General features: G+C 39.6%; 1 protein-coding gene across 3 annotated transcripts; it reads left to right on the forward strand.

Moving 5' to 3' along the window:
- The first annotated feature begins 607 nt into the window (after nucleotides 1-607).
- Nucleotides 608-24,786, forward strand: TUBGCP6 (tubulin, gamma complex associated protein 6). Of its 3 annotated transcripts, XM_014963734.1 has the most exons (26): nucleotides 608-1,410; nucleotides 2,891-3,054; nucleotides 4,374-4,584; nucleotides 5,099-5,272; nucleotides 7,007-7,128; nucleotides 7,464-7,539; nucleotides 8,400-8,509; nucleotides 10,326-10,417; nucleotides 10,515-10,654; nucleotides 12,305-12,454; nucleotides 13,111-13,192; nucleotides 13,271-13,359; nucleotides 13,544-13,659; nucleotides 14,303-14,441; nucleotides 14,531-14,647; nucleotides 14,899-16,204; nucleotides 16,618-16,673; nucleotides 16,933-17,125; nucleotides 17,399-17,567; nucleotides 18,874-19,015; nucleotides 20,149-20,343; nucleotides 20,599-20,731; nucleotides 20,960-21,173; nucleotides 22,306-22,505; nucleotides 23,357-23,519; nucleotides 24,321-24,786. In XM_014963734.1, exons 1-25 carry the CDS (start codon nucleotides 664-666, stop codon nucleotides 23,506-23,508), a joined length of 5,289 nt encoding a protein of 1,762 aa, XP_014819220.1. In that variant the 5' UTR covers nucleotides 608-663; the 3' UTR covers nucleotides 23,509-23,519; nucleotides 24,321-24,786. The 3 variants fall into 3 exon arrangements, with proteins under 3 accessions (XP_014819220.1, XP_014819222.1, XP_014819221.1); XM_014963736.1 differs by lacking the exon at nucleotides 23,357-23,519 and having other exon boundaries at nucleotides 664-1,410; XM_014963735.1 differs by lacking the exon at nucleotides 24,321-24,786 and having other exon boundaries at nucleotides 664-1,410; nucleotides 23,357-24,245.
- The last annotated feature ends 53 nt before the right edge of the window (nucleotides 24,787-24,839 follow it).

Raw genomic sequence — 24,839 nt, forward strand, 5'->3', positions numbered from 1 at the left:
CCCGCCGGCGGGCAGGGGAGGGAGGCGTCACGGGCCGGGCACGGCGCCGCCCTGCCCCGGGACAGAGCAGGCCCCTACGGCGGGGCCGGCATCCCCCGCGCCGTTTCGGTGGGTGCGCCAGAGCCGCCCCGGGGACGGCCGGTGCCTTCAGGCCAGCCCCGCGCTGTCCGTCACCGTCGGCAGCCCGCCTCTGCGTCCCGCGTCTCTGCCGCGCTCCGCAGTGGCCCCGCGGCTTCTGCCGAGGGCGCGGGGCAGGGGGGAGGCCGGTGGCGGTGTGGGGGGGGTGTCTCCTGAGGAGAGCTGGGGCGGTGAGGCCTCTGGAGGTGTTCCCGCAGGTGTCCCGTGTTAGATCAGGGCGGCCGTCTCTCTGCTGTGTCAATCTGCCGAGCGAAATCGGGTGTCTGGGGTTAAGCTTGCACCACCACCGCTTTGCTCGGGGTGAAAGTCATAATGTTATTTTTATAGCTCACGTCCTAAATAATGTGCTAGGTCAGTTTTCTTCTCTCTCATTTTTTGGCCTGTCTTGCTTTACGTTGAAGTATACTCATCAGTTTCTCATACGCAAGTTACAAGTGTTTATTTCTTTCTCTGGTATTTTTCAGGTCGTCCCATGAGACCAGAGACCCAGACTGTGCCTGCCGTCACCTGACGGTTTGATGAGAAATGGAGAGCATTACGCAGTTGTTCAATGATTTGTGTGAAGCACACTTGGCGGGTTTGCCATGGAAGGTCCACCTGGGCAGGCGGAAGATCAGCAAGAGAAGGGCTAAGCAAAACCTGAAGAGGGTTGCTTATAATGCCCTGTTCATAAATCTTTTTCAAGACGAGGCCCGTAAGCTGCAATCAAATGTTTCCAGGCTCCCAGTGAAAAACAAAATTTTGATGCTGTCTTTCAACTTGAGAGTTGGTGGCCTAGGTGCTCAAGCGGATAGGCTGGAGAATCTGGTGGAGGAACTGGAAACAATGGAATGCTTGCCGTTTACTGAAGTTAATTCTGTCTTAGATCTCTTAGTACAGCTCGCTGGAACAGGTCCTCCTCAGCTCGTACCACAAAAGAAGGACTATTTTCAGAACAACAAATACGTTGGGAGAAATGTCAAATATCAGGGCTACGATTACTATGATGTAAGCGTGTTTGAGGCTGATATACAGTCTCTCATAACCAACGAAGAGTGTCAGTTCAACGACGCGATTCAGAAGACGCTGCAGATAATGGAGGCTGCACCTGGCACTGGGCTCCCGGCCATAGGGATGTTCTCACAGAACTATCCAGCTGGGGACAAGTTTGAGAAAGAAACGCGGGTCTCGCTCTTCGGTGCTCTTGTCCACAGCCGTACCTATGACATGGACATCAAGCTGGATTTGCCACCGGTGCCTGACAATGCAGATTTGTCTGGACTTGCAATTAAAGTATGCTGTCATTTGTTTTGGACTTGAGAGTGTCTGCATGCTTTCAGTGTGCCACTTCAAAACTGTAGTTTAAAATATAGGTAGTGGTTTAATTTGTAATAGAAGCATACAGTGTTGGAATTTAAGATGGAGCAGGGATCCTTTGCTGAGAAGCAGATAAGCTTTTTGGATACAGGGATGTATGATAGTGAAAACCTTGATCTTGTCCTATAACTGTGTACAGAACCTTCGTGTGGCCACAGGCGTTACGCAGTTAAACCATCAGCTGTATCTGTGCCCTCCCCACCCTCGCAGTCTTTTGCTTCTGTTTTCCCTGCTTTGTATATCGATCCCCTTTGCATTGCTGCTTACTTGTGACTGTTCAGCCTGGCTGCGTAAGTGTTCCTGCCTGAATGTATGTGTTCTGCTGTTCAGATTACATTACCTAACTACTTGTATTTTCTTCTTGGCTTGTTGTATCTTAAAACACTTTTTGTGGCTATTATATTTCATTGAGTCTCCTAATTCCCGCTGTCCTTTTGCCTTTTCAGTGTATACAGTTGCTGCTATGTCTTTTTTTCCCCTTTTGCTGTCCATTGTGTTTATTTTTGCTATGTTTTGTTCTCATTAGGTACTAGATAAAGTTGTTGGGCTTTTTTTTCTTTCTTTACATTTTTATTGTGTCTGGTAGGTTTTTTATATTTCTGTACTTCTAATCTTCATTTTATTCCCTCTACTTAACATGTGGCTGGCTCCTCCTGTTCCCTTAACTTAGGGTCTTAACTGAAACCTTGAGGTAGACATGTTACTGTTCATTGTGCATATACGGATGTAAGTTGTAACTTAGGGGAGGCAGAACCTTTCAGAGTAAGTGCTATACTCTTTCCATCAGACTGGAAGATCTGCAATTTTTTGAAGAACGTGCTGCTTTTTATGTGGGTGTGATTGTCTTTTACTAAAATTGAATACTATTCTGCATATACAACTCCTGTTGGGTGGGAGTTAAGGATGTGGCATATACACTCTTTGGATACCTGCAGATTTTCTGCATATGAATAAGCATAAGGAAACAAACTAGGTTAGTCAGACTTAACAAAATGTTTACAAATTAGAGGAATTAGGGCCTGGATCGTGTGCCCAAATGAAATACTGAGCAGTATGATTTTATTAGTGTTATATATTGTTGAATATCCAAACCTCAGATTGTCAGTTTTTGGAACTATATGCTTAGCAAAGAAGTAAGTTTCAAGTTTAACACCAACAAACTTAGTATATTATTTTGATGGTGATTGTTCCTTTATGTGTAGGCATTAATCCCATAGAGACTTAGCAAATGAAAAGAGTGCTTACAGGAGAAACTTAAAATAGATATAAAGGGAGGGTGGACGACACAGGTTGAGTTTGTAGAGTCACTTGATCATGAACGATAGCATCTTCCTTATTAGCATATGTTACTTCAGTAAAATGTTTTCATGCATAATATTTGAACTCTCTCTGACAGGTTCCCCAAAGTATAGACCAGTCAGAAGATGAGGGATTCCAGTCAGCATCCAATCTGACTCCCGATTCTCAGTCAGAGCCGAGTATGACTCCAGACATAGACCTGTGGGACGCAGTGCTTACCTATGGACCCAGCAAACGAAGATGTTGGGAAAGAATTGGATAGTATGTGTCTGATGTTACTGGCAAACTTGCTATGCTTCATATGCAAATGTATGAAGGTGCATGTCATCTTAGATACGAGTGACCTTAGTATAAATAGCGAAACATTCATATTTAATTTACAGAATTCAATATACTGCATTAATGATTGAGTAAGGAATAAAGGTCTAGTTCTTAGATTGCAGCTGTTTCACAGGAAGAGGTAAAACAAGGTCATCTCTGTCAAAAACACTGAAGGGATTATGGGAGCATTTGCTGTTTGTGTGAAATGCAACATTTTTCTAACTAATATGACTTCTAATGCACTCTGCAATTTATCTCAGTGTAAAATGATTCCATATTTTCAGTTTCAAAAAAGAAAGTGGTAGTTGTAGAGCACTAGAATAATTAAACCCATATCTCCCAGTATTGTACAGTATTATGTTCCTTTTCCTTCTCTGTAACCAAATCGGACATTGTTACAACAGACTTCTTGATGGTGTAGCTAGACTTGTAGTTCTTTTGGCTGTTGAGCAGAAGATGCATCTCCTGAGAGAAGGCTCTATATAGTCTTGTTAAAGCTTCTTAGTTTCCCCAAAATGGAAGGAAAAAAAAAAGGCAGGTATCTTCCTTACATGCCCGATGAATAGCGGTGTGCCAGATTCTTGGAGAAACGGCTCTGTATGATTTCTGTCATTTTAAGTAATAATCTAGCAGCATGTCTGTTATAGTGTTATACAGTCTTTTTTTCACCTCTGAGCCTGAGAAGCTCAGAAACTCAGGAATTCCCTGATCTGATTTTTCAAAGCCACTGAAGCACACTCTGGCTTTGTTCCTAGCAAAAGACAGTTTTTCTTGCTGCCATTTAGATGGTAGGGATCTTTAGAGACAAATATAGACCATATGCCTGACACCTACTAGAATTCAGAATTTTTGAAGAATTTTGAAGGTCGATAGTAATCCTCACTGGGAAGAGCTAAAATGTGTTAATACAAGTCATTATGCAAGTCATGGACCCTGGAAACCTGGTATACATTGACCTCATTTTCCTAATGTGAAAACTGCATCAGGGAAGTCCACGAAAGAAGCTGGTAATTGTCTGTCAAGGTTTTGGTCTCTGAACTGATGTTCAAATTATCTACCTATTTCTTAACTGTATTAATTTTGGGCTAGAGTTTCATTGACGGAATCCACATTCCTTTGACAATGTACTACATTACTAGTGCCTTTCTCTGTGGTCAATACTGGCTGTGTAAAATTCTGAAATGCCTTTTTTTCATTAGGAAATACATTTCCTTCTTTTCATATAGTCACCTTATAATGTTGTGTTTACTCTGACACAGCCCACCTGGTAAAAAAGAGGAACCATATCTTACTGAAGCTGGGAGAGAAGCTTTTGACAAGTTTTACAAACTTCGAGAAGGGGAATTGCAACTGTTCAGTAGTACTGTACTTCAGCTCCCACAGCTCGTGCTAATGAAAGAACCTGAACTGGTTAAGGATGTCTTGAATGTCCTCATTGGTGTGGTATCCACTACGTTTTCACTCAATCAGGTATGGAAGATTTTTAACTGCACTTGGTTGCGTCTTTTTCTTTCTTTCTTTGTAGATGTTTCCTCTTCAATACATTTCTCTTTTCTCAGTTTCTCTTGAGATCTTGCAGTTGTGGATACTGATAAAAAGTTGAGTGTGACCTAATGGCAATATATTGCAATAATGATGTTATTGCAATAGGCTAGGAGTATTTGTAGTCCTCCAAGTGAAAATACGTTTATGACTACTTGAAAATAGATGTGCAAATAGTTTTGTTGATTGGATTTTCTTTAAGGAATTAGATAATGAGTCTTATTCTGTATATTTGAAAATACTATTCACACTCCTGAATTTTTGCTACAATCTAATAAGTTTATCACACTGTCCTAACTATATAGTCTCAGTCACCAGAGTATCTAAACTGAAAAATTTTGTCTGCTGTTATTTTTGTGTATAAAAATTTGCTGTTTTAAATCAGAATACAGCTATGAAATACTTTAATCTGGCTTTTTTTTTTCTTCCTGTATCTTTTTAGGCTGCACAGACATTTGTGATAAAGGAGGGAGTATATGTATCTGGAACTTCACCAGAGACAATGCACAACCTGCTCTCAGAAGTTGCAGAGTATGGAACCTATTACACACGGCTAAGTCGTTTTTCTCTTCAGCCAGTTTTAGATTCTTCATACAGCAAAGGACTTGTGTTTCAGGTAAAACAATTGGATTAAGTAATCTAGATTTAATGGCCAATTATCTTGGGTAGAGAAGGTAATCTCGATTTCGTGTAAAGCTGAAATTTCTTCATTCTGCAAAACTGCAAAGCATTTGAAGTGTAATGCTCATCCCAGGTCAGCAATGAACAGTGCAACTCCTTTTAAATCACAGCTCTGGGGACAAAGGGCTTGCTTGCACTGAAACATGGTAAAAGTTCTGAAGCGTAATTTGTTTAGTCATGTTGTTCTATTGAGGACTAAAGTAATACCATTTTTAGATGTTTTAAAAACATTACATATTTCATGGAATCACGGAATTGTTGGAGTTGGAAGGGGCCTTCTAGAGATCATCTGGTCCAACTCTTCTGCCAAAGCAGGATTGCCCACAGCACATCACTCAGGACTGCATCCAGGCGGGTCTTGAAAATCTCCAGAGAAGGGGACTCCACAACCTCCCTGGGCGGCCTGTTCCAGGGCTCTGTCACCCTCACCGTAAAGAATTTCTTCCTCATATTTAAGTGGAACTTCCCATGTTCCAGCTTGTGCCCGTTGCCTCGTCCTGTCCCTGGGAGCCACTGAAAAGAGTCTGGCTCCATCCTCCCTCAAACCACCCTTTAGATACTTACAAGCATTAGTAAGGTCTCCCCTCAGCCTTCTCGTCTCCAGGCTAAAGAGTCCCAGCTCTCTCAGCCTTCCCTCATAAGGGAGATGCTCCAGTTCTCAAATCATCTTGGTTGCCCTACGCTGGACTCTCTCCAGTAGTTCCCTGTCCCTCTTGAACTGGGGAGCCCAGAACTGGATGCAGAATTCCAGTTGTGGCCTCACCAGTGCAGAGTAGAGGGGGAGAATGACCTCCCTTGACCTGCTGGCCACACTCTTCCCTATGCAGCCCAGGATTCCATTGGCCCTCTTGGCAACAAGGGCACATTGCTGGCTCATGGATAGCTTACTACCCACCAGGACCCCCAGATCCTTGTCCTCAGAAGTGCAATTTGTATATTTGTACATTAAGATGTATAAAATTAAAATGCAAGAAATTTCTTCGTACAGTATTTATATATATATATTTTTAAAAAATAAACACTGAAATAGGGAAATATGACATTTAATAGCTTTAATAATTTTTTCTCAGTTCAGAATTAAGTGCAAATTTTCCCTTTGGGTCCTGCGTATATTATGCTGAACTGTACATACACTGTGTAATATCAAGTGATCTCATCTCTTCCTGTTGCATAGAATGAAGTTAGGATTGGTTATGAAAATGTATTCTTTCTGAAGATTAGATTTACAACAATGTTAACAGAAAATGAATAAGAAGGTCTCTCTCCTTGTCTTGATAGACAAAATTCCAGATGAGTTTTTTCCAGTGTCCAGTTTAGGCATGAAAGTAAGGAAACAGGTTTCTGTAGATGCATATTACAGCTGTTGGAGAACGAGGAGCTCCTCAAAGGGCAATTCAAAGAAGCTGAACCAAGATACTTTATGATACTGTGTGTGGGTACAGGCTCCACGCATCCGGTGTGTAAAGAGTGTAGAGGAGTCACCTGGCTAATTTGAGTGTCTGAAGTGGCATGGACTCTCACTTTCCACTTTGGTATACAACTCCCTCTTACCTGTGTATGCAAATTATTTTAGTAAAAGGTTTGTTTTCGTGCTGATGCAATTGATGTGAGATGTAGATAGGTTATTAACAGCTTTAACAGTAAGATTTTTATTTTCTGTTGATACTAGGCATTCACAAGTGGGCTGAGAAAGTATCTGCAATATTACCGAGCCTGTGTTTTGTCAACACCTCCTACTTTAAGTCTCCTAACGATCAGCTTTCTCTTCAGAAAATTAGGTCGTCAGTTGAGGTGAGAGAGTAATATTAAATATTTAAGCCTTTCATAGCAGAAAAAAGTGCGATCTTTCTTCAAATATACTAAAAGAGACAATATTACACAGGCATTCTTACACAGTCTTTCAGTATTTTTGCTGTATTTTATTTTAACAGAAAGATTTCTTTATATCCAGAAGATTCTAGGGAAAGCATGTGAAGTCTTTATATTCAGTTTCTTTGTTATCCCTGTTACCATTCAGCTGATACAGTAGGGTTCTTGTGTGATACTCAGCTTTAGCAAAGTTTATTACTGTGATCTCAGAGACTTCTGGTTGAAATTGTTACATATGTTTTAATATTGTCTTTTAGGTATTTAGCTGAACTTTGTGGCATAGGAACAACGACGCTGGGGATCAGTGGTGGAGCTGGTGCTTCATTTCCCACGGTGATAATTAATTTGATGTTTTTGTTTTGCTTGGGTTACAATGTTAATATTGTTCAAAATTAGGTAGGATTTTACATGAAATATTTAGTGTCTCTGTTACCAAAGATATGACCTTGGACCTCCAGTTACAGTGCCAGGATCCTCCTCCAGATGGTCCTGTGTTTTCAATTCCTAAAGTAAACAAAGGACCCAAAATAAGCCTTGGAGTGCATTTCACTGCAGTCTAAAGGAGATGTTTGTAGCAAGTTAAATCAATCCAACTCTAAACATACCTGTTTCCCTGCAGTGACTATAATGTGAGCTTGAGGTAACTTGCTCAGATAAAGTGATCTTAACTAGATCACTAGATAGCTAGAGGAAGTGAATCATTGAATCATAGGGTAGTTTGGGGGTTGGAAGGGACCTTAAAGATCATCTAGTTCCAACCTCCCTGCCACGGGCAGGGACACCTCCCAGTAGACCAGGTTGCTCAAAGCCCCATCCAGCCTGGTCTTGAACACTTCCAGGGATGGGGCATCCACAGCTTCTCTGGGCAACCTGTGCCAGTGTCTCACGCCCCTCGCAGTAAAGAATTTTTTCCTAATATCTAATCTAAATCTCCCCTCTTTCAGGTTAAAACCATTACACCTTGTCCTATCACTACAGTCCCTGATAAAGAGTCCCTCCCCATCTCTCATGTAGGCCCCCTTTAGGTGTTGAAGGCACTATGAGGTCTCCCTGGAGCCTTCTCCTCTCCGGGCTGAACAATCCTGCCTTCTTTGTCTAGGGAAACACGTACAGCTGTGCATTTATGAGTCTTTTGTTATAAAAGTTGTAGTGAAGTTTGTTCCCTAATATTAGAATATTTTCCAATTTTTTAGGGTGTTAAATTGCTTTCATATCTGTACAAAGAGGCTCTCAACAACTGCAGCAATGAGCATTATCCAGTTCTTCTGTCTTTGTTGAAGACAAGCTGTGAACCATACACAAGGTGCGTCCATACTGTTCTCTGCATAATTGTGTTTAAGAGCAGTTCTGAATTAGTAATCTAGTCAGTAACTCCACTAATTTAATAATGGCTTTTAACATCTTCAGAGATAATATTAGACGTGGTTGTATCTGCAAAATACGTATTAAAATTAATTCATTTTGCTGAATCCTTTCCCTCTCTCCTCCAGCTCAGTAACAACATAAGTGTTTTATATGTGACTAGATTGGTAAATAAATACCTGTAAATAAGACTTCCTTCTTGCTGCTGGTACTGGAAATTCGTAAGACTCAGATAAACTTCTACTTTTTTTCTTCTCATACCTGTAGTAAAGCCCTGAAACTGGCAACTAACAGGTTTCTCTTGTGGTGTTGCACAAACTGGGGAAGTTTGTGCTTATTTCCACTCTCTTTTTCTTGTGGGCAAAAATAAAAAAAAAAAACAAACCCTGTTGTTCATTAAGTAGCTGTAACTAACAATAGGAAATAGAGTTCCTTGGATTGCAACAGTTTTGTTAAGCAGTGCACATCAATTTGGAAATAGATAGTTTATAGGCTTTGAAGAAATGCTAAATTTTTTTAAATAGCTATTTATAGGGGTTTTAGCTGCAGTCCATCATCAGTTTACAGTGATACTTCACAGATGTAGTCATCCTAGAGAGAGAAAACCAAAATCTGTCAAAGTGCTCTAAATTTAAGATTCCTCCCGTGGCCACCCTTCTTGTTTTTTCTTTCTTCTACACTAAATGTTCTTTGGAGAAATTTAATTTCAGATTTACCAGAAGACTCATTGAAATATCTTCACAGCTCCTGCCCTGCAATTTACAGAAGGCTGTCAGGTTTCTGAAATAGAAAGGGCCAGGATGTCATGGCATCACAAGGAACCTAAAATATATGAAAGTATGCTTACTAGTATGGGATACATAAAGCTTTTAATCCTTAATTTGTTGCAGACCTCTATCAAGACATCAATCGTACTTCAGGGCTGTCTTGTCCATTATCTGCAGAAAGTATTATCCCACTCATTTATTAACCTGAAAGAAATTAAGTAATAGAAGTTGTTGCTCAAATAAATCATAGAAACATCAGGTTTACCACTTCAAAAGTTCTTAACTTCTTACTTACAACCTTAAAATTGAACAGTGTTTCTTGTGCTAAATGCTTCCTGTTTGTTACACTGACCTAATGTCTAGAAGCAATATTGCAGCTAGTAAGAAAAGAAAAGATTAGATTCAAGCTGCTTCCAGCCTTTTTATCTATGGCTTCAGATAACTAGGTATTTTTTTATTTCTTCAAAAGTTTGGCTTCACAGAGGCATATGGAAAAGTATGAATAAATATTCCAAAATATTCTTGTATATTAAAAATGTCTCTAGGTCTGGGAAAAAAGTGCTTGGTGTTGCATCTTTGTTTTATACTCTTTCAGTTTCTCCCTGCCTAAGTTTCCTCTCTTTAAAATAAATCCTTCCTGCTTATCTGATCCCATGCTATTGAAGTGCTGCAAAGATTTCTAGAAAATTTTAATATATACTTGGTAAATTAATATACAGAAATAAAAAGGTTGTTTTAATTAGGGCAATGTTCTTTCATCTTAACTAATTATCACTGAAATGTTCCATATAGAGATGGTTTAAGAAAAATGTAGAGACACAATCCTGTGTGTATCTTTAAACATCAGTGTGACAGCACTTAATTGCTGGTTTTTATCCTGCCTATATTCTGTGTTTTGATGTAAAGAACATACTGTTTGATTTTAATAAAGTTGAGAAGGTGAGAGGATTGATTTTGAATATTGTACAATTATATATTTATTTTTTTTAGATTTATCTACGATTGGGTATACAGTGGTGTATTTAGAGATGTTTATGGAGAATTTATGATCCAGGTGAATGAGGATTATCTTTGTTTCAGAGGTACAGTATTTATATGGAGCATTTCTAATTTATATAATTTGTGCTGTTAATTAAATAATTAAAAATACATGCTCTCATCTTTTTGTTTGATATGTAGATAAACATTACTGGACTCATGGTTATGTTTTGATTTCAAAAGAAGTTGAAGATTGTGTCCCTGTATTTCTTAAACATATTGCTAATGATGTATACATATGTGGGAAAACCATAAACTTGCTGAAATTGTGCTGTCCTCGGGTAAGTTTTGGTTTGGTTCCTTCCTATTGCATTGAGAAAATTATGTCTCTCTAAACCAAGTTTCTAGGCTTTTAGCAAGTTTGCTCCATTATTGAAAACTGGTATTGCATGAGTAGAATGTTGATTCATGAGAGGGAGTTACTTGGTCTCAGATACTCATTAGTTGATTATCCATTCTAATTGCAAACACTGCAGAAATACAAAATTTTTAACAGCATCAAATTTATTGTATCCAGTGCACGTGCTGTATTTCTTCTTTTCTTTTGTATTGAAAGCAGAAATGTTAGAGGTGTCCAAACAAGTGCCTTCCATTTTTCACACAACCCACACTGCTATTTTTTGGTTTAAAGATGCCTCACCAGGTTTTGATTCAGTCCTGCATAGCCCTCATATTTCAGCTCTACCACTACATTTCCAAGAAGTGCTTAAATAGTGCTGTTTATTCATATTTTGCAGAACGAGTCTTGTCCTTGATAAGAAAAACATGTTAAGCTATTTTGTGTCTTCCCTTTTCTCTGTATATGTCTAACAGTTGAAGCAACCACAGAGGTGTGTGTAGTCTATAGGTGCTCTTTCCCAAGTGACTAGTAGTCTCTTTAAGATCAGAGCTGCCTGGTGTTGACACAGCTGAGCAGCTCAGTGTCAGATACCTGCTGTCAGGCATAAGCCTAACATCTCAAATGAGATGACCCTCCGAGGCTCTCCTGAGTCTGTTCTGATAAGCATTCTCAAAACATGACTCGTGCGTGCTGGTAGTACTGGTCTTTTTATAAACAGTGTCAGCCATTATTTCTATTGTAAATTACAGCTTTAGCAGTCACTAATACAGTATCTTAATAGATAGAACCTTCCCCCAGGATGTGGGGCACCTGGGTTCAATCCTCTTCCATCTGTGTGAGTGTGCCAGTCACATTTCATCCTGTCTCTGATAACGTCCTAAACAGCTGACTCTTCCCGTTTGCTGGGGCTAAATACAGTCCCAGGAACTCAGCTTTCTGACCATGCTTGTGTGCTCTTTTTTTTAAACTTTTTTAAAGCTCACTTACCTGTTATCTACATAGAACAGCTTCAGAGATTCAGGGGCGCTGGGGTGAAGCAGAAAGACCTCAGATACTTAGCTTAGAGAACAGGCACTCTGTGATGTGCACTGGCCATATTTTTGAGAATTATGTCTTGTGTAGAGCTCTCTCCTGTAGGTGTGTGTTAGTTGTGTTCCAGACAGTTCCTATTAAGTGGGGATCAGTGGGGGATATAGGTGAGCAAAACTTAACTTTTGATAGGAGAGATGCACTGAGTTACTCAGGCTCAGTTAATTTGGATATTCAGAAAAGCAAAACTTAAGGCATTGAGAGCATGACTAGTATAAATGCATGTATCAGATTCCTCTCCAATTCAGTGGGAAAGAATTCAGTGGGACCCTGAGAATTTGACCTGTGATCCAGGGTCTGGAACATTATACCTCTGTCTGCTACTTTGAGTGGTACAGTGCTAAACCTGATGATATTAATAAAAATTTTAGATCCTTTTTCAGTATCTTGAAGCATTGCTAAAAATTAAACTAAAAAAACCATAACGTGAGTTCATAATCTAACATTTTAAAATTAAAAATATGTGTTTAAAAGGAAATTTCTCATTTTTCTCATTTTTCAGCATTATATATGTTGGTCAGATATACCTGTTCCCCGGATTTCAGTTATCTTTTCACTTGAGGAACTGAAAGAAATAGAGAGAGATTGTGCAGTGTATGTGGGTCGAATGGAAAGAATTGCCCGATACAGTTCCATAAGCAAGGAGGAAAAGGTAAATGAATAAAAGAATAAAGACTTTATTGTTGGGAGATTTTTTCAATACTCATTTTTCATTTTTGTTATAACTTTGAAAGAATTTGTAATTTTGGTGGGAATTTTTTCATTGGTCAATTGCTGTTTGAATTGTTACCACAGCAAATACATTTATTTAATACAGCTTTTAAAAGTCTAGGTGGTGTGGTGTCATTTGTTGCCGTGCATTAAATTAGTTTTGGATTTCCCTCTTAGTTCTTTGCAGCAGCAGATTTGCCCTCCTACTGAAAAGTACTGAAAAGATTGTTAGATCCTAATTTTCACAGGCGACAAACTAATTAGTAACCAAATAGAACTCTTTTTTGTAATTTGCATAGCTAATTGTTTTTTTCTGAACTCTTTTAGTTATAAAGAGACTTCTATCTTTCAGATGCCATCAATATAGTGTATGTATCGGATGGATCTGGTTTGTTGTAAGGTCTAGAGTATTAACTTTCAATATTTTTTTATAGTCTTTCCATTTAATTAATTGCTTTATTCATATTTCTGTACTGTAATCACAGATTAATAAGCATTATTAAGCGTGCACCTCTCTTTGCAGCAGTGTATTTGCAAGTCTAAAATAATAGAAAAAAATCCCACCTGTGTTTTTGTTTGTTTGGGTTCTTTTTTTAGGATTTGCGCATGGAAATAGCCAAACAAGAATTGATTGTTCATGCTCGAGAAACTGTTAGCAAAGTACTAAAAGCCATTAATGGTAAGTTGTGGTGGTGCTACGTGTGTTTTCTAGTGGGTTTGTTAATGTAAACTAACAATATCTTTATTTTAATAACAGATCGACAAATATCAGAACGAATGGCTTTGGATGCAAAGAAACGGGAACAGTTTCAGAAACTGAAAGAGCAATTTGCAAAAGACCAAGAGGTATTTCTGTGTGTGTTTCTAAAGGCCAACTGTGTTTCTTAGGCAAATAATTGAAAGGTTGTCTTGATTCATTGTACGGAAGTTGAAAGAGTAGCTCACGGGGTGCAAATAAGGACTTCTTGCAGGTGTGTGTGTTACAGCTGGTACCGAGAGTGGCCTTTACAAGTGTTAAATATTTACGCAGCGTCGCCTTGCAATAAAGCAAGAGGAGATCGATGATGATTTCAGCTACGCCCGAGAGCTCCGAGAGAGAGAGAAAAGACTGAAAGCTTTAGAAGAAGAACTGGAAAAGAAGGCAAGGTAAATGTATCTGAGTAGTCACCCAAAACTTAGATATTCCAAAACCATCATAAAGACCTCAGGAAAAATTACTGTATGTTAAAGTTTATGGTTCCAGCAGTTCTCAGACTCTACAAGGTAATGCTTGCAGTTAAAGGGTGGATGTAAGGATTTTTGGTAATCTATGAGCAATTTTGTGATTTAGGAATGGTTAATGGCCCAAAAATCTGGGACCCACTGATTTGTGCCAACCCTAATGATCAGAATTTCAGGGAAAAAAAAAAAACTACATTAAAAGCTGAACCCACAGCAAAACCAGTCACGTATATGTCAAAGCAGAAGTAAAAAGCAGATGGAGGAGTTATATTGGTAATTATTTGAATTGCTCTTATTGTGCATCTAGTTGTATTTCACTTTCTTCTATTATATCTAAAAATACTTAAGTAAGTGACCTACTAAGAATAGTTATAGAAATACATATTGACTAAGAATACAGTCCTGTTTTCTCTGTCTGTTTATTCCCTGTGATTGAAGCCTCTGGCTTCTACTTTTAAAAAATTGCTTCTCAGTTCTGAAGTGCTGAAAAGGTCTTACTCTTTAAATGAGAAGATGAAAATCAATATGAAAAAATCTGTGACGTAGCTCTATTTTTACTTTCCTTTAGGCAGGAATTAATTGACCATTATAGCAAACTTTCTGATGATGCAGCCCGTAGGGAACAAAGAGCGTTATGGAAAATCCAGCGACACAAGTTGGAAACAGCCCGTCTTAAGTTTCTGTTGGAAGATCAAAAACGCATCGAGGTATCTTCTGAAAAGATTTAAGAAATGTAATTTAGAAAATGTGGTGCTTGGTACTTAAAGACTTTTGGTTTTGTCATTTTTACTCCCAGGAAATGCTTGAAAAACTTCCAGATGGAAACTACAGGAGAAAATTAGATATTATTCCTTATAATCAGTGCCAGTTGGCTTTAGACAAAAACCCTGTTGTGAAAGGTCCACATTCAGAGGTGAGTTTATTTTCTTACATAAATTCCATGTTGCTGTTCCAAGTTTCCCTCAAGGGTGTTCATTTTATGGTTCATTTCACTTTGGTAAGCACAAGGTTCACTCTAACAGCAGGGTGAGTAGTTATCACATTATTTGTAGTACATCTGAAAAATTGGAAAACTTTAAATCTTACTTGTAATAAAGTGGTGCCGTAATAAGTAGCTTGATTATGTGACTAGCCCTGCAGTGTAATAATTATTATTTTTTTTAGGTGTCTTCTGTGAAACCTCTGCAATCTGATGAGACAGTTGGCAGAAAAGAACCTGAGCCTGGGCTGGAATGTGCTGCTTCTGCTGAGGAAGCACCGCCCGTGCCAGAGCCAACAAATAATCACGCTGATCAGCCTGAAGCAGCAGGATCTGAAAGCAGCCTCCAGAGTTCAGAGAAAGTATGCAGTCCTTTGTACAGTGCTGATTCCATGCCTGAATCCAATGTGAATATAGAAGATTTCTTATCAAAGCCACAAGAAGAACAGCCTGTTGCCATTAGCATACAAGGATCTTTGCTAGATGAGGCGTTCCGAAATATTAGCTCGGATCTTTCTGAGACTTCTCAAGTAAGTGAAAATCAGCCAGTCTTGAGAGGAGCACTGGGAGGAGAAGACAATGCAGCATTGCATCAGCAAAACGAGTATGATTTTAATACAGTTCTCAGACCATCTGCAGCTTGGCAGGGACATGTTAGAGTTGGAGAAAATGTATTTGATGTGGAGTACAGAAGGCCTCGGTGGAATATTCATGGACATGCATCTGATGCCAGCATTAGAGTGGGAGAATACGTTCCTCATGTGGACACTTACCAGCCACGTTCAAGTCCTTATGGGCATTCTTCAGACTCCCATATAGAAATCAGCAGCTATACTTCTGAAGTTGAACCCAGCCGACCCCGATGGAATATTCATGGGCATGTTTCTGAAGCCCATATTAAAATTGGGGAATACGCTTCAGAGGTAGAGCCCTCAAGGCCTAGGTGGAATATTCATGGACATGCTTCGGAAGCCAACATTAAGATTGGAGAGTATGTGTCAAATGTAGCTCCTACAAGACCTCGATGGAACATCCATGGTCATGCATCTGATGCCAATATCAAGATTGGTGAAAACGTGTCAGAGGTGGTTTCAGCTAGACCTCGTTGGAACGTCCATGGGCATGCTTCACAGTCACACATCAAAATTGGAGAACTGGTTTCAGACACAGAGCCTTTGAAATCTCGTTGGAGCCCATTTGGCCACGCATCCCAGTCAAGCATCCAAATAGGGAAGTGGGCCCCATCCACAGAAGATGATCCAATACCTCATCGTAAAACCATTTCAGGTCCTTCATCTGACTCCACAGTTCAGACACTTCTGTACAGTGAAGAATTACCTCCGGCTGAAGGGAGCAGAAAGGAGGCAAAACCATCACAAGCTCAGGAGAAGACTTTACCACAATCACAGTCATCTGACAGTGTTCCAGTCTTTCCTGATGCTAATACTAAAGATGACAAAAAAGAAAATACAATGGAAGAGAAACAAGAAGGTAAAATAAAATTAAGTTTATTATTCAGCATTTGTTTAAGGGCTTATGAAAGTAACTATAAATGTTTATTTTCAAAATGGGTACTTACTGCTTAATTCCTTGCATAACTTTTTGGAGACTGTTAGAATTCAGAGGAGAGAATTTGAGCTTAATCTTGTCTCCTATGTATAAGAAACAGCATTAAAAAATCCTGGTCTGAAACTTCATGAAACAGGACCTTGTGTGATCTCAAGTGGAGAATGTGCATAAAAGTACCTGGGTGGGACTATGGGGAGGGACTGTTATGGGGATGTTTTTTTCTGTGATAGCCTACAGAGAAAATTTGAAGAACTTTGGGAGCAGATCTGAAGTATGAACTATGTATTATATGCAGGTCTAAGTACATGCTTTCTTTAATTTATTTGTAATTACAGTAATTGCAGATGTGGTCAACAAGGACCCTTCTCCAGATTCCTCACAGAACTTACAGGTAAGAAACAAAGTATTTGTTGAGAAGACTTCCTTTTCCTTCAAAGGATTAAGAACACGGGTAGTTAAGGTACTAAGTTTCTGCCCTGATCTAGCAGTCACTGCAATACCATATCATTTTTACATGTCAGACAAGTACAGGTCAGTAAGGTCTTTTATTTTCAGTTGGAACAACCAGTCAGTTACCTTGTAAAAACACATCACGTGTGAGGAGACAAAGTCAGCATCTCTCATAGAATTTGTCCGTTTGTTTTTTTTAGGTAGAAGGAACTGAAAAAGCAATGCCACAAGATACTGTGACGCAGGAAACCTTATTGTCTGAAGCTGATGCTCCCAAGCCTAAGGAGGAGGAAGGGGGAGAGGAAGATACGTGGAAGAAAGAACAAGCTTATTTGAAAGCCTTATCGGATCAGTACTGTATTGAAAAATATCAAGATAGTTATGATTTGATGTGTGAGTAGAACTGTTGGAACCATAAATTAATAGAAGATGTGGTAAACTTGAGCAAGAAAGCTGAGTGCCAGAAAAAATACCAGAATTGCCAGTAAATTACCAATACTATGATCTGCAGCAGCCAAACAATTTCTTTCTAGGCACAAAGATGCGAAATACATTTTGACACATTATGATTTTCTAATCTAGAGGAGGTTGTAGAGTTTAATAGAAACAGATTATCAAATTGCTTAAATATAATAACATACAGTGTTTGTATATTTTGAAATGTAGCAGAACTGCCAGTGTCCCATCTCTTGCATCACGTGATCCCGAGATCGTACACTTTCCCCGTGGACCCTGTGGTGCAGTCAGCGACGGATGAAACGGCCGTGCAGCTCAGCGAGCTCCTGTCGCTGCCAGTGCTGATGAAGCGGTCTATTACTGCTCCTCTTGTATCTCAGTGAGTGTGGTAGAAATGTCATGTTCTTTATTAGTTCTTTTTTGAGACAAGAATTGCACATAGACCTGTTCTCTTTAATTTTCTCTTTGCTCCCAGAGATGGTCCATTCCTGACTAGAAAGTTCAGATCTACCTTTTATACTTACCTTATAAATATACAAGCTTATATTTTTATGTATAAATTAAAAATGTGAAGGTCTATTTGAAATACAAGGACTTGGAGGGAAGCGTTTGCTCGTAGGCTTGTGGATTTTGCAACAGTAGTTTTGACACCATTGATTTCCTTGTTTTTTTAAAAAGAAAGTGTATTATTTATGGTGTTTGTGCTAGTTTTTATTTGGCAGATCAAAGATAAAGGGGAAAAAAGAAAAATTTTTTAATTATGTAAAAGTCATGCATCTTGATAAGGATATATTTTATGTTTCTGTGGGAACTCCAGCTTCAAGGCTGTTTTGAAGTTAAATAGAAGCTGTTCTTACTACTGGAATATATAGGGAAACCGCATATATGTTGGAGCATTTTATTAGTATATCTAATGGTATTTTAAAGAAAATTTTTGTTACTCTACAAGCTTAGCTTCTGTCATGGCAACATGTACTCACAGATGTATTGAAGTGTTCTGGAATCTACTTTCTTGTAAGTTTGGATTTCCATTTATTAACTGTGAGTATGCTATATGCAAAGTTTGGTGCGATGTAGAAAGATTTAATTATCTTAGTTTTAAATGTCCAGATTGGCCACCAGCACAATCTGTGTACAGATTCATGTATTCAGCAGAGCAAGGCAAGCAACCCTGAGCTGTGTGCTGGCAGAGCTCAGCATGTTAAATTATTTAGGGCTAGCTTGAATGCCTACACTATGTAGCATATGCTACTACGCTTTAATATAGACCTGCCCTCAATATCTAGTGTCAGAGCTTTACCAATTAGCATATTCTTCTCAGGGATTTAATAATCTATCTTAATCTGTTTGTGTAGGTGACAGAGATAAGACAGAAGGCTGTTGGTATAATGTTACTCTGGGCCCAGCAGCGTGTTCTAAAAATCATTGTATGTAGCCAGCCTTAAAATACTTCCACAGTACTGTTCAAAACCCAGTTATATGAAGTGATAGGTTTTAATTCTGATATATTCTGGATGAAGATTTCTTTTGTCTCTTTGTTTTTTTTGTTTATGTGAATATCATCCTGCCTTGGATATCGAAGTTAAGTACTGGAGCATTAATCTGATGTAGCCACAGCTGAATGTTAACAGTGAAGAAGGAGTTGCTTGTAAGAATCATACCTTTTCTGTGTTTTTTATTCTTAGTGTCTCTCTTGTGAACAAAGCAATAGTTGATTACTACTTTGTGGAACTGAATGTGGAGAAGCATTTTGAAGCACTGAGACACTTTTTGCTAATGGAAGATGGGGAGTTTGCTCAGTCACTCAGCGACCTGTTGTTTGAGAAGGTATTTGCTGTGTTGTCTTAACCCTTGCTTATGGGTTGTCTGCTTTAGCTTGGCACCTCTGGATTAATTTGGATGGGAATGAGGGAATGGTGTGAATCAGAATCCGGGCTTGTGCTGTTTTCCTCTTTTGTGCCATGTTGGGAAGTCTTAGCAAGGAGTTCCATTAGTGTTGTTCGGGCTGAGGCAAAAGAAGGCGTTTGCTTGGAAGGGATGGCAATGCCCAAGGAAATCCCAAGGAAGAGAGCTGTATTTTCTACTTCTTATCCCAGCAGTAGAGAGAGTAAAAGGATTTGGCGCATTGAAAATAATAATTTCAGGCTTTGACAGATACACAGTCATGGAAGGGTATTTCACTTTTTTCTGTGAAAACTGCTGCCCTGATGCTCTGTCCCCTCCCATCTGCTGGCAGCAAGGCTGGGAGAGCCTGTTGCCATTTGCTAAAATCCAGTGAAAAGGCCTGGGTTGCAAAATACCTACTCCTACCTCAAATATCCCATAGAGCAGAGGGGAGGGCATCTGAAGAGAGCACCGGGCCCTCTGGTGAGACAGTATTTTGATGACTTACCTCTGTGTTTGTGAGGAAGACAGCGAGGTAGGAGGGACAGCCCAGGTTAATGTAGCTGGTTGCCAGCGGGGATACCTGGCTGTAGGATGGTTGATGCATTTCCATGAATCCTAAGAATGCTCCAGACCCAACTAGGGAAAGCACTTGGGGATTTAGGCTCGATGAGTGCCTTTATCTGTAAACCCCTGAGGGTGCTGGGTTGATGAGACAGGCAGGTTGGAGTCAGGTAGATCACACCAGTCCTGTCGCTGGCTTCCTGCCCCGCTAAAGCCGGAAGGCTGTATCCCTGCAGCAGGGAGGTGTACCAGCTCCTGAGCCACAGCAAACTGCAGTCCAGCACAGCACAGGAATGAGATTACCTTCGTGCTGTGACCAGCAAACAGTTCAGAAGTCACTTGCTATGCTGTTCATGCATCCCTACAGCAGAAGTAGAAACTTGCAGTCAGCATGGTGTAGCAAGGCAGGATTGTCACCCCTTTACCATTCTGTTTTAATTCACCTGTGTCCAGGAGGCAAGACTCTTTATTAATACTGTGTAACTAGGATTTTTGGTTTTTTTTACCCCTAGCTTGGATCAGGACAAACACCTGGTGAATTACTGAATCCACTGGTTCTTAATTCTATCCTAAATAAAGCCCTACAGTACAGTCTTCATGGTGACACCCAGCTTGCTTCCAATCTTTCTTTTGCCCTCAAATACCTGCCAGAAGCGTTCAAGCCCAACGCGCCCGATGCTCTGAGTTGCTTAGAGCTGAGGTACAAGGTAAGAAAACACAGAGAAAGGTTGTAGTACTGCAGTTATACCATGGCTCTTGTGTACCATGGTAGAGTGAGTATGTTCTTAATAGTGGAATGCCTAAAAAATTGTGTAATGTAAATTACAGGCTTTATTGAGCCTGGCCATTGCATTACATTCTTAAAATACTTATATTAATTTGTATGGCCCTGAAATATCTGAAATATTCTTCTAATTTCTCACACAGAAATGTAGTATGATCAGCGCTGTTCTTTCTTCTAGGTTGACTGGCCTCTGAACATTGTCATTACTGAGAGCTGCATGAATAAATACAACAAGATCTTCTCCTTTTTGCTTCAGCTGAAGCACATGGTGTGGACTCTCAAGGACGTTTGGTTTCACTTAAAACGCACTGGTAAGTGTCATGAGTGACCTGGAGAGTGTCCTGTTTGAAATGCTTTTAGCACCCTGTGATAGACAATTGCTTATAGACAGTCTTGTCAAAATTCAAGAGCCACAGTTTTTAAAGAAACTTCCTTGGCATTTTAAACAGGCTCTACTGACAGGAGCCTTCATTCTTGTAAAAATCTGATGTTAGTCTCCGTGGGTGCTGATGATAATATATTCCTGTTTTTGTTTTCAGCTTTAGTGAGTAGTGCATCAAATTCTGTTCAGTTCCGACAGCTCCAGCTGTATAAACATGAAATGCAGCATTTTGTCAAAGTTATTCAAGGTTATATTGCCAATCAGATTCTTCACGTTACGTGGTGTGAATTTGGAAACAAACTGTCTTCTGTAGGCAACCTGGAAGAAATCCACAGAACACACGCTGAATACCTCAACAAAGCAATCTTCAGGCAAGCTACCATACTTATTTTCACTTCATATATTTAAGTTAATGGAACTGCCAGTCTAGCCTAACCTAGTTGTGCAAAAATGACTTCTACCTGACATTCAAACTAATCTTTACATAGGAAAGTTTAAGTAAGGGAAACAAACTTCATGGCACGTTATGAGGTCTATGCTTCGATGCTTTTCCTCAGCTCCCCATCCTCTTCATCTCCCCAGAGTCCTTGGAGCTGCCTCCAGCTCCTGTTCACCCTCCTTTTGCAAGTTTCGAGTCCACTCAGGACAGCTCTGACCTGAAGACCAAGGGCACACTTGCCACGGTTCTGTTTTTCTTTCATCCCACCTTTGTCATGGCCTTTCTAAATGAACGCTCTTTCATTCAGCATGAGTAGTGCTGGCCTCTCTCAAGGATTGTAAAATGCTTCTTTTATACAGTAATACATTTTATACATTCATGTGTATAGTGATACATATACATTCATATGTGCAGTGACCAGGACTGGACTTTGAAGGAACTTATGTGACCTCTGTCCAGATTTATGAACGGTGCAGGAGACATCTCTCTTGTAGGAATCACGAGCTCTTAGCCCTTTGGTTACTGAGGCAGAAAGGTGGTGTGAATAAGAGGAGAGGAGACTGGGTTTATTTGTTTTTTTTCTTAAATGGTATAAAGGGGAGTCATAAAGTGGGGAGATGGAGGGAGAAGAGATGATAAAGAACAGAAATTATAAACAAGAAAAGAAATCTGCCCTTTCATGTCTCTCCTTTTCAGTTTTAATAAGAAAACACTTGGCTATAGCTGCTGTCTGGATACCAGGTGATGGGATGAGAGGGGATTACAGTTTAAGGAAACTCAGAGCATGATAAAGTTCTTAAATGTAATCTCTTTTGCAACTGCAGATGTCTTTCTAGAAATAAGATACATCAATACAAATAGCAGTTTCTTGGAAGTGCAAGCAAATTATGTTAGGTTTAGGCACCTATTTTAAAATCACAATTACATTTGACTGCAGCTTTGTGGATTTATTTTTAAAAGCAATTAAAGAGGAAACTTAAAGGACTCCCAGCCCCTTGTATTTTTCTTCCTACAACCAATAAATTATGTCAACCGCATTTCTAAAGCTGCTCTTGTTGTGTCAGGGGTCTGTTGACAGAGAAGGCTGCCCCCGTGATGAACATTATCCACAGCATCTTCAGCCTCATCTTGAAGTTCCGCAGCCAGCTCATCTCCCAGGCCTGGAGCTTCGACGCAGGGAAGCAAATGGCTGTTCACCCCAACTTCGGGCTGATGCAGCAGTCCTACAACACCTTCAAGTATTACTCCCACTTCTTGTTCAAAGGTAAGAAATTGCTTACGTACTAGATAGAAGAAAAAGTCGACTGACAACTGAAAAAATTACAAAGAGGTTTTGGAAGTGTAACGTAAAAGTAGGAAGATGCCTTGGCTGTACTTAGCCTGTGTTAGAAAACGTAGCTCCCAAATGAAAACTGCATTATTGTGGTTTGCAAAGATCTGCACATCCATCAGTTAAAACGCCCACACAAGAAATCTAACAGATACCCCCAAACTGACCATAAGTTTTTGCTAATTTGCAAAATAAGTATTTGGTATTTAGCTCTATGTATGTGCTTACATTTTTCTTTTCTCTGGAATTGAGTTCTGGAACTTTTTATTGGCCGCAATGAGAGACAGTTAGATGCCACTTGGAAGTAACTAACTTCAGACACACCTGCATTAGTTGAGTATTACCATTGTTACGAGATTTGAAAATTCTGATTCCCCTCTTGGCCTAAAGCTCCGAGACCCTCCTAGCACTAGGTGGAGCTCATATCCACTGCTCCAGGGAAGTGATTTTCAACTGCACAGATCATTTGCCAAATGTTCTTTCCTTTAACATGATAGAAGTTGTTCTCCCTGTCAGCTTAGCCTATAATGTGAAGAAATGGTTCATCTGTCTTTTCTTTCCATTTCTCTTTCAGATCTTGCTTGTGTTTTTAGTAGAAGTTACTTTATCTCTCCCCTGAGTACAAAGGTGGTTCCTGGGGTTTGGTTTTGGTTTGTTTTTGTTTTTTAGGAATCTCTTAAATCCTGAAGGAAGAGCAACTTTTTTTCCTTAGATCTATTTTTCTAGAATATTTTCTAGTCAGACTGTATTCTTCAGGAAATGAGCTGCCCTTTTTATTCTTTAAGGGTGTCCAAAAGTGGTGTCAAAGGACCAAACCCAGGTATTTCAGGATGAGTTAGAATGGCTGCTTCCAAATTCTGCAGGAAGTCAGAACATCTCTGGGAGCCAACTAAGCCCATACTACGAGATCTATGGTTGCTTCATGGACAGAGATTAATAGACCGTTCCGTAAGGAAAAACTGCTGAGTGACCTAGTTCTTTACACCCTCTTCATTAAGCACTACAAAAGAAATGTGTGCTTGTTCCTCTACACTTGTCCCTTCAGCCACCACCTGTTGTAAAATGCTCTCTTTCACAGTGGGTTGATCCAGAATCCATTGAAAGCCAATACAAAGTGGTCTGGACTTCAATGGCTTTGGCTCAGGCCCTGACTTCTAACTGTACACTCCCCCTTCTTCCTTGCATGTTGCTGCTGCTTGCTCCTTCCCTTCGTACTAGTGCATGGGATGGTTATGAGCTCAGGGAGTGCCTCTGGCCTTTCTTCCTCTGTTACTAAGGATGGTTGTTTAGAGCAGTTGGTTTGTTCATTCATAGAGACTGAGGATGTTTGTCCCAGGAATTTCTCTTTGGTTTTTTTTCTTTCTTGCAATGGACTTTGCTAAAGAAAACTTCAGCAGAGCTGCTGCTTTCACAGAGGTCACCAGAGGACCTAAACAGCCTTCCTGGTCCGTTGGCATTGCGATAAGAACATACCCTCTTACTGAGAGAGCATTTCTGTATTAGAATGTCACAGCTTCGCTTAGATCTGACACGTAATCCTTCTCTTCCGTCTTATTTGAAATACTTTGTAGTTCCAGAAAGCGATACTGAACCTTTCTTATGCAAAAATAAGACATTTGTTTCCAGATTTCTGCATTAGGCTTTTTTTTTTTTTTGGTTAAGTAAGTTAAAACGCACAGCTACTGTCAAGGCTGACTGTAGAATACTAATCTTAGTTGAAGCTTATTTTAGTTTTTGTTTTTCTTCCAGTGGTAACAAAGCTTGTAAATAGAGGCTACCAACCCCATTTGGAGGACTTTCTACTGCGAATCAACTTCAATAACTACTACAAGGATAACTGAACTCTATATAAGTATCACTGAGAGCATGGTAAAACAGAAACAGATAAACCCATATGCTTATGATTTATAGAAGCTTATGCGAATGCCATGCAAGAGGCATTTTTCTTCAGTGAAATGACCTGCCATCTACTAGCTTGAAGTATATAACCACCACCTACAGAGAATGATGCTGCTTAAAAACCACCACACCTACCAGTTTTTTGACCTGCTGAGAATTGATGTTGTCATTATTGCAAAGATAGAAAAGATCTTAACAGGGGAGAGCGTGCAAAACTGTACATCTGTGAATGTGTAAATGTTGTATTTTCAGTGTTGTGAATTTCCTCCAATGTAAATACACATATGTGAAATAAATTAATAGATACTTTCTAAAACTCTTGAGAGATGAGTATGAGGTACAAACATTCACAGACATAAACACCTACTT

This window comes from Calidris pugnax, unplaced genomic scaffold, assembly GCF_001431845.1.
Source record: "Calidris pugnax isolate Ruff unplaced genomic scaffold, ASM143184v1 scaffold44, whole genome shotgun sequence".
Lineage (NCBI taxonomy): Eukaryota > Metazoa > Chordata > Aves > Charadriiformes > Scolopacidae > Calidris > Calidris pugnax.

Excerpts from the sequence above, each read along its gene's own strand:
- TUBGCP6 (XM_014963734.1), top strand. The coding sequence starts at position 664 with ATGGAGAGCATTACGCAGTTGTTCAATGATTTGTGTGAAGCACACTTG. Across the intron at positions 1,411-2,890 it reads TGTCTGGACTTGCAATTAAA|GTTCCCCAAAGTATAGACCA; the intron begins GTATGCTGTCAT and ends TCTCTCTGACAG. Across the intron at positions 20,732-20,959 it reads GTTTCACTTAAAACGCACTG|CTTTAGTGAGTAGTGCATCA; the intron begins GTAAGTGTCATG and ends TTTTGTTTTCAG.